This window comes from Apis florea, unplaced genomic scaffold (assembly GCF_048593485.1).
Source record: "Apis florea isolate Af1SG1 unplaced genomic scaffold, ASM4859348v1 contig_1484_pilon, whole genome shotgun sequence".
In the NCBI taxonomy this organism is placed as follows: domain Eukaryota; kingdom Metazoa; phylum Arthropoda; class Insecta; order Hymenoptera; family Apidae; genus Apis; species Apis florea.
In genome coordinates this window covers 181,213-195,101 of record NW_028256362.1, presented here as the reverse complement: position 1 = coordinate 195,101, position 13,889 = coordinate 181,213, and the positions used below count along the sequence as shown (strand labels likewise).

General features: G+C 32.7%; 1 protein-coding gene across 3 annotated transcripts in view; it reads right to left on the bottom strand.

Annotated features, from left to right (window-relative positions):
• Positions 1 to 13,889, bottom strand: part of LOC100871716 (neurotrimin) — a 168,257-nt gene that overhangs the window by 65,900 nt on the left and 88,468 nt on the right. For 2 of the 3 annotated variants that reach the window (XM_012494179.3, XM_003698990.4), the window contains exons 6-10: positions 6,433 to 6,561; positions 3,480 to 3,617; positions 2,475 to 2,645; positions 1,565 to 1,636; positions 1,025 to 1,093 (exon numbers count right to left, since the gene is read on the bottom strand). In XM_012494179.3, the coding sequence (XP_012349633.1) occupies positions 1,025 to 1,093; positions 1,565 to 1,636; positions 2,475 to 2,645; positions 3,480 to 3,617; positions 6,433 to 6,561 (579 nt within the window). The remainder of the gene's footprint in view (positions 1 to 1,024; positions 1,094 to 1,564; positions 1,637 to 2,474; positions 2,646 to 3,479; positions 3,618 to 6,432; positions 6,562 to 13,889) is intronic. The other variant, XM_012494181.3, reaches the window with a different exon arrangement.

Sequence of the window (13,889 nt, the reverse complement as noted above, 5' to 3'; positions counted from 1 at the left end):
TCAGAATCGCGCAAACTAATGTCAACAATGTCTATACAACTCTATTCCGTTCTTCGTTCAATAAACTGTCAGATGAAAATTTCCATTCCATTTCATCGTACCTCAACTTTACCTATACTTATAAAAGTTTCGTGGGCAATAATTAAATTTTTCCCTTCTCGATATTATATCATTTTTATTTCTTACTCTTTTCAGTCAAAATATTTTGTTATGCTATTTAAATTTCTTTCATTCAGTTTTCCATTAAATCAATTTATTAAATCCTTTAAATAAACTGAAGATAAATAAGAGGAAATCTAAACTATTAGATTAAATAAATGCAAGAAAAAATTAAACCTAAAAATAACAGTAATTGAGTTTTTCATCATAAATTTAATTTTATTGTCCCCACAAATTATGCAATTTTAAAATTGTTCCCACAATTACACATATTTTCATGCACACATTCGGAAAAATTCAAATTAAGAAAAAAAAAAAGAAGAAAAAATAGACAATCGAGAATAGAGAATAGAAAAATTGTAAAAGTTTTTCTCATCCTAAAATAAAACTTAATCAATCATTCAAATTTTTGATCTATCACTGTTCAAATTCAATCGCTTAAAATTGCTGAATCTCGAGATCGACATTTGTATGCACATCCAGTCAAATTACAAAGAAAAAAAAAAAAAAAAAAAAAAGAATGAAAAAAAAACGTCAAAAATAAAAGTGAAGAGATCGATGCGGAAATCAGAGGAGCCATCGGTAAAATCACTGTTGTCGAAAGTGTAGTTCTGAAATCCATTCCGGCCAGTTAAAGGGAGCCAAGTAACGTGAAGTAATTCGTTCACGGATAAAGGGAGATCACCGAACATTGGCAATTTAGTGGATTCACCGGAGAATCTCTCCACCTCGAATGTGCACCGTTGACGAGGTTTTAATTACGCTAATTACTCGAACGAAGCGGTACAACAGGCAGCCACCAGGGTGTATCGTCGTGGGAAATGCCTGAGGTATGCGGCCCGCGTTAAAATAGATATTTACTGACCTGGATTTCGCCATTCCTCGACCTCGTAGTCGATAGGTCGTTGTCGTAATTTCTTGTTACCGTTTCTACCTAAAATGCATTACACAAAGGCGGTTTTACATGGTGTGTTTTATGATGAATCGTGAGATGAAGAAACACGGGAATAGATGTCCTTACTTCAGGGGATGAAGGGAAAAAATAGCAAGGAGGGTGGGCGGATGAGGAGGATATCCGTGCAAAGATCGTGTGTGTGCGACGTTTTACAAAAAATGAAAATTAAACTCTCGGCTAATTCTGCCTAATTTTTCGCTCTCTTCTTCTTCTTCTTTTTTTTTTCTTGGAATATACTTTTGTCTAATTTTTCATTTTTAATTTTTTCTTTGTTTAATATTTTCGCTTAAAAGTTGTTCTTTCTTCAAAAGAATTTTGATTAAGATGAATACTTCTTTTTTTTTTTTCCACTTTTGTGTTGTATTCATGTATTTTTAGTGTCGTGATTTTGATGTGGGATAAAAAATAGCGCAAATAGGCTGAATACCCGATAAATTTGAGGTTAGTTACCGTTCTTCTTCATCGATGTAGTCACGTGATAGGGTGGCGGTGTCGTGGACGTCGTAGATGGTGCTGGAATCTCTGTGAAGGAAAAGATGAAGTTTGAATATTTTCGTGGATATAAATATTCGCTAGATTTTATGTTTAAATCATTACTTTTTCTTTCTGTAAAACAGATATATATACATTTTTTCTATTTTTTTTTTACTTTATTATTCATTTCTAAATTAATGATTTTAAGCAGATTTCTAATTTTTTGATAATATATAAGATTTGTACATAGAATATATACAAATATATTCCAAAAATGAAAAGATTTGAGAGTGAAATTCCCTCATATATTCGTATCACAGAAATCGACATTACGACGTATCTCGTTAAACTTTTAATTTCAGCCAATTTATTCACCCAAGGAGGTGGAAAAGTATACTCTCTCGGGATAAATATATCTTTCGTAAATTTAATCGCCAATTACGAGGCACGTTGAAACGATAAGGATGCTTGACCTCGTCAAACGATCGATAACCATCGACTAGGAAATGATACGAGTTTTTTGCGCAAAATCTATTGAAAATCTATTCATTTTTTTCATTACAAGATCGTATATACGTCAAGAAAGAATTACTTAATTTTTCAAATAACATATAATACAAAAACGAATTCAAATAGAATACAATCGAATAAAAATTTGGCATTTAATTATATCAAAATTAATTGGAAATTTAATCGAAAGATATAACAAATTGACTCAAAATAATAATTTTCTAATTTATTTTTCAACCACGTCACATTTTCATAATTCAATACACACGTTATCTATCTTCCTCTCTCTTCTAAGATTTAAAATACTCAGCTAATATATCCAAATTTTACCAAAAAAGTGGCGATGTACGAGAAAATTATACGTGAAATTACTCACCATCTAATTTAATGTCCCCGTCAGTTCCACCGAGGGAATTTTGGGCCACGCATTTGTACGAGCCAAAATCCTTCGGGCCGACATTTCTAATCTTCAGCATCATGTACTTGTTGTACCCGTTGTCGGTGGACACCGCCTCATATTTATCGCCTGCAATAGAATGGTAATTGCCTAGGCAAATAAAACCACGTTCTTCGTAGTTTGAAAAAGTTTATGCATGGAAGAACAAACGCCAAGGCATATCGAACGAAGCAGTGTTTGCGTGAATATTTCGTACTTCTCGTGTTTGATACGTGTGTATACGTGTGTATTGCGAAATTTATCGCTAAACAAACAAAATGAATGCGCATGCACTTGTTTGAATAACTAGACGAGACTGCAATTTCTCGTATTATATAGAATAGAAGAAAGTTTTATTAAAAAAATAAAACAATATTTTGATTATTAAATAAAATGATACTAATTACTTTTTCTTATTTGTTAAGAAAAGAACATAAAGTTGAAATAAAAAAGAATTAGTATTATATCACGTAGATGAAGTTTTTTTAAGAATTTTATATAGCAAAATATTTCCTCAGCTATATTTTGTGAGAGAGCTCCTAAGAATACATTTATGGTATCGACATAACTTTTTTTAAAGCTTCGAAACATAAAAAAGGGCTGTTGCGTAAAGAACAAAATTTCAAGTATTTTTTAAGAAGATGATCAATAAGATATAAATGTAAAACGAAATTAACAATAAATATGTTGTATAAATATTTTATAAATTTAGATTTGCATTTTATTTAAAATAATTTTAATAATGATTTTTAAAAAATATAAAGAAAAGTATACTTTATTAGAATAATTCAAAATATTTTTCTACGTTAATTCAAATTCAAATAAAAATCTCAAAATTCTTAGAGAACGTTCTTCTCGAGAACTGTATACAGAAAATTTTGTTCTTTTCGTGTAACAAATAATTATAATCAAGTATAAATATAATTGTATCACAGTTAAAATTACCGGAGACAATCATATCGCCACGTTCGGTCGTCCAATAATTAATCGAGGTAGGATAAGCTTCTGTGTGACATTCCAACGTGACATCTTGTCCAATATATGCCGCTTCTAATTGATTTGGTATCGAAAGCATAGGAGGAACTGCAACGATAAAAATAGTAACGTGATATAATTAATTCCTCTTTTATTATTAATTTAAATATAATTTCGGATAATCTCAAATATCCTGTTTATATTCTTCTCGTAAAATATATTCTTGCTCAAAATTTCATTGATAAAATGAACGAATGAAGATACATACTTATTCAGATAATAAGGAAATTACGTAATCGAAAAGGTGGATATTTGAAATAGGTTGGATCAATTTTTGGGATTAGGTGAGCTTTGAACTTTAGCGACGAAACTTTCCACGCTTTGTTCTACCCAAATTTAGAACTATTCGAACTGCGTAATCTAGTGCATCAGAACTCTCTGTTTGCAATTCTGTAAATCCTAGAAAATCCACTAACTTATAACGAATTTCGTTAAAACTTTTCGATATGTTTGTCACATCAATATTGATTAACCAAATAGTTATATTCCATAAATATAATTAAGAAGTTAATAATTAATTCCACAAATTCTAATAAGAAATAATCGTACAAAATATTTAAAAAAAAAAGTAATAAAATAAAATATAAATACAATAAAATCAACTTTTCCAAATTTTCAAATCTCTTTATAAAAGTAAGATAGATTAATTGCGTGTAATTTAGAAAAATAAAATAGACTAGCAATGGTTAGAGAAGTAGAATACATCAATAATAGTTAGACAAATGGAATAGATCAGTCATGATCAGTCGAGTGGAACCAGATAGGTCTAATCAAATAAGTGGAATATGTCGACAAAATAAAAATAGGCCAGCCACATTTAAGCACGTGAGACATATTTAAATAATTATGATCAAAAAAAAAAAAAGTAGATCAGTCAATCCAAATGAATTAATAATAGTCAGATAAATAAGGTTAATCATAGTTAAACGAACGAAATAAGTCAATCGTAGTTATCCATCTTTATATACTTTAATTTTTGTTCATTTTTCCAACGTGTTCTATATAAAGATTTCATGCACTCAAAAAACTTGAACTCCGTGAAACGTGAGATTCCTCCGTTGAAAACATTCCTCTCGAATTTTCGATTATTATACGATGTTTGCTTCTCCGAGATCAGATATATTCCATGGCCGCAATATCGTGTCATAGTTTCGTCTTTTACGAACCAACGTAAATCACAATTTACTACCAACATGTATATTCGAGACGATATCACTCTTGTTCGATGGCGTCCTTCGTTCACTCAATATTCTTCCTCTGACGTTTTTGTTGAATTATCGAGTTGATATTGGGATAACGCGTTTTAGCCGATCGCGATATTGGGAAGGAATGGTTATCTATCTGACTCGAAAAATTTAGAAAAAAAGAAAAAAAAATATGGTGTAATTTTACTCGTCGATGATATTGATTGGATACGTGAGCTACGTTCAAAACTGTAAGTTTTCACTATTCGAGTGAATAAGTTAAACGATATGATAGGATAGCGTTACAGAAACCTTTTAAAAGATCTATCAATCGTAATAATATATTCTGAAAATATATGGGACAAGTAAAAATATAATATTAAATATTTAAAAACTACTTAAAATATTTTTTGCACGTAGCATGAAATGATTAAAATTAAAATCTCAAATCCGATTATTTCTTTCTCGCATAAACTAAAAACGGAAGATACTTAAACGCGAGTAATACGCGACTTTCGATGAAAAATTTCCATTTGAAGACTGTAATTCACGTTTCATCGGGCGATTATTAACGCTCGTGTCCATCCATGCGGTAGAACGGAGGCTAATGTGTCGGAAAAGACAGGGCGGAAACGCGTTTCGCACCCTAAAACTGGATGAACGTGACGGCCGTGAGGGGGATGAACGGATCTAGGTACATCGAGCATATCTGGGTCAAGTGGTCGGCCGTAAATCGCTGGCTAAATGAGACGTTGAAAACCAACCTAATGCATCGCCTAGGATAGAACAATCACTCTTTATCGAGATATCGCGCGCTACGTTATCGTTCGTTCAAAATTTATCTATTCAAACGTATCATCCTTGCTGTAATTGAGTTTCTCATTGGAATTTTCCAATTTTTGTTGAGAATTATCTATTCTGAAATTTGTCATTGCGACACGAGTAGTGACAGTGACACTTTTTATGGATGAAATAATTGTCGTGCAATTTTTATATACATTTATATCAGTTTGTTTCTTAAATAGAATGTTAAATATTATGCATCAACTAAATGTTCAAACATTTTTATGGATGATTCTCCAAGCCAAAATTTCCAATTTTGTTTGTTGTCATTGATAAAAATCAATCATACTGATTTTTGCTCTATTATTGTATCCTATCAGAAAAAAAGTATAGTTTTATTTAAAATGAATTTACTTCAAAATGAAAGTCATTATAATACGTACGATAACGAGATACAAATTGTGTTCACCTCATTGGAAAAAATTCCAATACAAATCCCTATATAAATTTCATTCTCTTCGTTCTTTTCGATTGAACGATGCGAGAAAATGTTACGCGATAATAAAAATGATATTACGTATTAAAAATGAGAAATAATTTGACACGAACAGTTTCGAAAACTTTCCATTCAAAAATATATATTTGAAATGGCGGAAAACGGGAGCGGTACAAATATTCAAGCAACTTCAAATATTTTTCCACGAACGCAGTTTTTGAAAAGCTTCCGTTCGAAAAGGGAAGCATGGTTTACGCATGGTTGAAGTTAATATAACACGTTCACAAAATTTAACGGGGCAGTTTAGGATTAACATGCATATAAAGCAGTCCAATAAACAGACACGCCGCTTCGCCACTATTTGAGGGATATATTTGAGGGAATATTTCGGTATACTCACATTGCACGCGAAGAGATATGCGTTGGCTAACTCGCGGCGGAACGTCGTTCGAAGCGATGCACAAGTATGCTCCCATGTGCAATCGACTTATCTTCACGATGTGCAACACCTCGCCATCCACGACATTCACTACAACACAAACAGAACGATTTTCATTAGAGTTTCGAGTGTATAAATCGCATACAATTAATTCGTGTTTTAAGAGGGAAAATAAATTCAATTGATTTTGATTAATCCTCGCGTCAATATTTCAGCATCTATTTATCGCGAAAAAGAAAATGCTTGAAATTATTAGCGTATCGATACTCGAGGTATTTGAATTTATAATTTTATTAAGTGATATCGATGATATTTTTAACAATTTTTTCTTTATTAAAAATTAATTTTTAAAAAAGAAAAATAAATTATATAATTTGTAAATAATTAAATACTTTTTATTTTTGCTTTGAAGCGTACATTTTTCTTTCGTACGAGAAATATTTATAGTTCGTTTAATCCAGTAATTTCCATTGTTTCTCGCGTATGATTTCTTTTTTTAGAAAAATTGACAGAGGAATACGAAATTTTAAATTGCTGTGTCTCTCAAATATACCACGACCCAATAAGCAACTTTTAAAACCGCGACCTCAATGTTTCTGTCACTTTCGAGCTATTAATATACACCACAGCTCATAATTATTCTATCGACTTTAAAAATCGATATACGTCGCTCGAGTAATTTCGATAACGTAACATTTCAATCAATTTATAATAGAAACTGTATAAGAATGATATTATTTTCTATAAAAAATGTTTTCCTGAACAAAAAATATTTATTAAATATTTATTATATGGACGAAACATGGAATATAGAAAATCTATATGGTTTGAATATTTATTATAAATTAATCTTTATCTTGTTTGATAGAATTTTGGGAATACGTGCTTTTTTTTAGAATTAATTTTTTACGAAATCGTGCAATTCTGGATGGGTAAGTTTCTTCGGTGAAGCCGAATCGGTGAAAATTCGGACGTAACACTATTTGTGGGGAAATCGAAGTTTCCAGGTTGAAAGTTCGGCTAAAAGTTCAGAGGAGACGACCTACTTTGACAGTGCCGAATTTATAAGTGCAGAAGGCTCGCGAAACCTCCATCTACTTAAGATGAACTTGGAACGCTCTTACTCTTTTTTAAATGTAAAATATTTTTAATTCAGCTTGATGTTAAGGAAGGTTTCTCATTAGGATATATACGATATTTTTAAAATATATATACCATTAAAAAATAAATGTACAATAAAACTGTACTGTAAGAATATTTCCTTTTTAACGTAAAAAAATTCAATGTTATGCGATAATTTTAATCTTTCAAAAATATTCCCCACTATTCTAAACCGTCTTCTTTCAATTTTCTTTTCATTACCATTCATTATTACAACGAAATTCCATTTCAAACCGCTTGAACCACTCAACCTTTTACGTCCGAATATTACTCGTAACAATATGAATATCGTCCATTCAAGATTCGAAGTTTGATTCTCTAATGCGTCTATAGCCACGGCTCATTAATATCTGTCATAGAAAGTAATTATTTATTCCATCCTATATATTCACCGCTTCCGCTATACACCGGCCATATAATTAAATTACGTTAAACGATTTATCATTCCGGCCAGTCGCACAAACCTGCAAAACTTCCGCGTTCCACATTTTCCTGCAACTTTTACCGTATTTTGTGGCTGTGCTCGGTCATCCGTTCCAACGAATTATGCACGTGAGCCAAAACGCGCACGATGTACGTAAATAGTCCGGTTTCCGGTTTCACTCCACTCTAATAAGTATCGAAACGAAAAGTTCGCCAAGACAATAAAATTCCAATTGATAGCTGATATATTTTTTTTTTTTGGATACAATTTCGATCACGAATTGAATCATTTTTTCTTTTTTTTTAAATTATGAATATAATTGTATAATGGATGCTTCGATTCGTTGAAAAGGAATTTTTTTCAAGAAGTACCAGATAATTTTACGGAAAATGGAACGTTGTAATATTATCAGAATTATCATATTCTAGATACATGTGCTCGTTTCACTGACAATACAGTTAAGTGAAATTGAACATATTATTATTAGATAATACCTAATTTTGATTAATAACACATACGTGTATTCAAGCAATTCAATCGAAATATAGAATTGGAGAGATACTGTTACACTGTATGATGTAATTATAGAGAATTGCGGGGCACTCCATTACATTTACCAAGCTTCACTTTAGCTTTAATAACGTTGATTAACTTATTTGTTAAATTTAACGTGGTTTGCAATGTTCGTTTAATCCTTGGTAAAAGGTAAGTAAAAAATTCATGCGTAGCTTAAGTTTTCTATAAGATAAAAGCCATTCTAGTTTGAAATTTTCCACGATAAAAGCGCGTTGTATATATTTTCCATTTTAAAGAAGATTATAAAATTACATACCACCACCATGGACATTTATAAACACTTATAAACGCATCAAAGAAATAAGGACAAAGCAAAATTATCCCTGGAAAGGATTAAAAGCAAACAATTTATCTGGAGATGCATGAGCCGTAGCAATGATCGTGATACATTGAAGGGTATTATTCGATTCGAGGAATTCCACGTTCTTATACCCATCCCATTACCTTCGCGTTACTGTTCCCCGCCAATTGTAGCAACAATTCTTCCCTCCTGATACAATGCGCTTTTACCTTTTACCGTGAAAAACGTTCAATTGGTTTTCCATCGCCCCCCAACATTTACTCACGACCAGTTTAAAACGACCCGCGGAACCTATTTACAATGCCCCCTGTTTCGCCAAGAATTCTGGCAACGAATGCGCGATAATTTCGCGTATAAAAATAGCGAATCTGCAGGTTTTATTATCAACACCTCTTATTGGAACGCGTGGGCAATCGTCGTCGTCCGCTTTTACGTTCCTTTGAACGTTATGCTTGCATATTTACAGCGAACAGGCTGCGTTTCATTACATTTTACGTTATTCCCCCAGAGAAGGGAAGGCTTTCTTCTCTCGACAATCGTTTTCTCTTTTTTTTTTTTAACTTCCTTTATTATTCCTCCCCTTGCGATTGTGCGATATTGTCTCGTCGAGTCAGAGTTGAGAGTCGTAAACTATTTACACATTTTCTATTGATCGTCGTAGATGGAAAAGCGAAATCTAATTCCATTAAGGATTGAGTCGAGGATTAGATGTATGGATGATTAAATTAGGCAGATAAATAAACTGGGCCAAAAATAGTTGGATAATGGAACAGATCAATCACTATTGGCCAAGTGGAATACGCTGGTCAAGTAGATAAGTAAAAATAAATCAATCGTGGTATATTTAATGAAATATACAATCAAAGGAATAGAATAATCCAATGGTCGGATAAATAGAATAAGTGGATCATAAACAAATGAAATGAATCAGGCACTAAATGCAATAAATCGAGTGGATGAAACTAGCAATGCTCAGACAAGTGAAATAAACCTATAACAATCAAATGAAATGAGCAAACTCTTTGAACTAACACATTTTTTCAATCGATTAAACTCGTTACTACAAATTACACCTAATTTCAAACTTTTTTTCATAATTACCGTACACTACTGTGCACTATGTTCCATCTAAATTTGATATCAGTAGTTGCGTCACATAATAAAGTCGCGTTATTACGCGTTTCCCCCTTCCTATTATTTCCTTATCAAATAGATAAAACTTATTAACAACACTTGCCCCGCAACAGCGCCACAATACACCCTAATCGGCGACAAAAGAAAACGCGTCGTGGCGGCGAAACTACGACCCTCGATTGTACGAGCTTATCTCGCGTGACTCGAAACTCTTATCATTCGGGAGGAAATATGGCGGCCTGTGAAGGTCGATGAAAGGAAGGAGATCCGTTGGCGGCGATGGTGCAAGAAGATGGTGTGAATCTGGTTGCCAGACCAGACGCCAAATCTATCCATTGTTCCATAAACAATGCTCGAGCAGAGGGATGCCTGCCACTTTCCAGAGTTTTAATCAAATAGTTTCGCGGAATCCCGGAATTATCCTGCTTTATCTGTTTAGAGGGAACTTTTAAAACTTTTGGGAGACCACGATATGGCGCTGCTCGACGGAATTTCACCGGGGATGAATCTGTTGCGTAGCACAGATTTAACGGAGATCGTGATCAATTATTTTTTTTTAACGATCTAAGTATTGTTGCGTGAGAGTGAAATGATAGATTCGAGATAGATTTCTCGATTTTATTTTTAATTAAAAATTTTAATCGTAAAAGTTTTTTATAAGTATGGTAGGACAAATAACTTTTAACGATGTGTGTAATTCTTGGAAAATTTGGGTTGGATGTGCCGTGCTATTTTTTAGAATAAATATTGAGTTTTATATTCAATATTCTTCTATTAGATTGTGAAATCTTTTAAATTATCTCAATGCTAAATAGTGACGGATAAATTGCTCGATTTTTTGAAAATCAAATTGTGAGAAGTAAATTTCAAAAAAATTTCGCCAATTTTCTTCCAACTATCTATATTGCATTGATCGATCCTCTCTTGCGGATCATATTTCCAAAAGATTCCTAAATTAAGAATTAAATCTGAAATATAGTTTGCCGAAAATCATTCGAAACGAGAAATCAGCGAAACTGGCAGGGCGCATTACCTTCGAAATAGCGGCCAAGGAGCGCCGTGAAATTTTCATAAGATCATAACGCGAGGCATCGCACGATAACGCAGTGTCTTTCGAAGCTCATCAGCTCGTTTGAATGTTAAACGGACGGCAGATAAGAGGGGACGCAAAAAGAACCGCGGAATAAATTAGCGGCCGTTCAACGTCGATGCTCGCCGCCACTTTGCATAACATTTTCCGCGTGCTCCTTAACGTCTTTAAGAATAAGCAGACAGCTTTGCCCGAACACGAAGCGAGCTACCCTATTTGGGAATTAGTACGTGATGTATTCCACCCCATAAGCGGTGGCCTGGACGTTGATATTTCATCCCATCCCTCTCTTCTTTTCCCTCGTTTCCACCCTTAAGTAGCCTTTTTCGCGTTATTACCGCCAGATAACCCGGCCACATTCATCCTCCGACCAAATCCTCCGGCCACCATCATTTCGGCTAATGTGTCTCCGCATGCGTCCGCCCTATAGACGAATTGTTCCCAACCTGTTTCGTAACAGTTCGAACAATTTTAAGTAGATATGGTGGCTACGTTTATCGCAGAATGTTGTCGCGACATTTATGTTCAATGATGTTCCTCGTAATTAGGTCGAATAGTCTCGAAGAGATTGGTTCAAGATTATTTAATACCATAATTTTGGTGTAATGGTTGAAAGAGTTGAAATTTTAAAATTAAATTTTAAATTATAATTGCAATTGATCTTGCGATGATTAAGAAAGAGAGCATAAATTCTTTTTGAATTTACATCTTCTTTGCACATCTTAACTTCTATATTCGAAATTATTTTAATTTATTGTTGTATATGTATATTTTTTATTAAAAAAATATTAAGTTACATATTTGGATCTTTTTGAAAAAAATTATTCATAAATCGTCGAAAAGCGAATTTTGATCAATATTTTATGGGATACTACTAGTTTTTGAATTCTTTTATTCCAACAAAGTCTGCTAGTTATTTATCAGCAAAAGACAAAGCTAAGCAACAGTACCTTCGGGACCGTGAATATTGTACAATTTCCTAGTTTCACTCTCTTTATGCGACTACGAAAGCTCATTTTTTAAGGTTAGCTTCTTTTTACCATTAATAAATAAAGACAGACTTCCAAACAATTCTTCTCTGGACCGGAGAAGAGAATATCCTTTCCCACTCTTCAACAATGAAAAATTACGTACGCGATTGTTCTGAGGAAACTGAGAATTGCATTTTTGTTTCAATGCACAAAGGAGATGTAAATTTTTACCGATGGACATTATAGTTTATTGATGTTTACTTTATCAAACACAAACAATTTTTTTTCGTGATGAAACTTTTTTTCATATTTCAACGAAATTGCTAACTAAAATTTAAACAAGTCGATATGAACTTTATCTTTATCTTTATTTGTTTATTTGAATAAGCGATTAATCAAAGAAATATTTATAATAAAAAATTATATCAATGGAAAATTATATATTGTATCGATTGAACAACTAAATAAATGAGACTTATGCAAATGTTGCGATTCCGAATTCCGTTTCCAAATTCATCAGATTTAAAACATTATTATATATTTACGAGAAAATTAGTATTATTTATATGAACCGAAAATCCTATTAACTGAACGAAAAATCATAACTACCGATGAAAATTAAACGAACTTACTAAATGAACATATCGATTATACCCCTATAATTATAAGTAACATTATATACAAATATATAATATATAATATTGCATATAAGCTTTCAAAGCTTCATTTTCAAGTTAATCAATCTCGAAACTTCCTTCTCAAAAATAAAAATTCGTGATTTCTTGCCCGAATTCGATCCTTCGATATTAAAAATCTTCCCACGTCAAGAAATCTCGTACTTTAAAAAAAAAAAAAAAAGGAAGAAAAGTAACACGTACATTTTTCAATCGTACAAATAGCCTTAAAGGATTTAATTTTTTCAATATCCTTTTTTTATTCTTTCATTTTCCCACGCGAATTAGGGGACGAACGATTTTGATGAAGGAAAAGATAGAGGAAACTCGCGGAGAGCCAATTGGAATCTATTCCTTCAGGGGTTGAGACGCAAAATTTGCTAGACAATATTGTTCACGAAGTTGCACGGCTGTAGCAACGACTTGGTCTTTGAAAGTACAAAGGAACCCTCAAACGGCAACAAGATAAGCTCGTCTACGAGGATCGACGTCGGTACAGTTTGGCCGCCAGTTTTCCTCATCGTTTGATGCCAGGCTTGCGCGTAAAACGAGTACAACGTAGATTCGATTTTCCGTACCGCCTATATCGATATCCACCACGCGACTCTCTCTCTCTCTCTCTCTCTCTCTCTCTCCTCCCCTTCTTTTATTTTCTTTTCTGGAACAAGAATTCGTTCTTCTTAGATCCCGATTTTCCGGTCGTCTCGTGTTACTTTGATCCCGATATATACCGGCTACGGGCAAAAATTGTAGCATTGATGGAAATAATACGTGGGATAGGAATTTTTTTTATATTTTGTTTTGTATTTCTTGTGAAGAAACGTTGTGCAGAATAAAATATAAAAATGTGAAATTGTTGTATACAATTTTTAAAAGCGGAGGAATTTTCATTTTGCATTAAGGGGAAAATAGTTTTAGATTTCTTGAGATTTAATGCAAGAGAGAGAGAGAGAGAAAAAAAAGAAATTAATTTTCTTAGGTAGAAGAATAAATTTAACGATCGTAATAATGTATCGATTATGCATATTTTTCTAAAGTATTAGCATCACAAATTATTACGAAAACGAGAAGGAATCTATTAATTTTT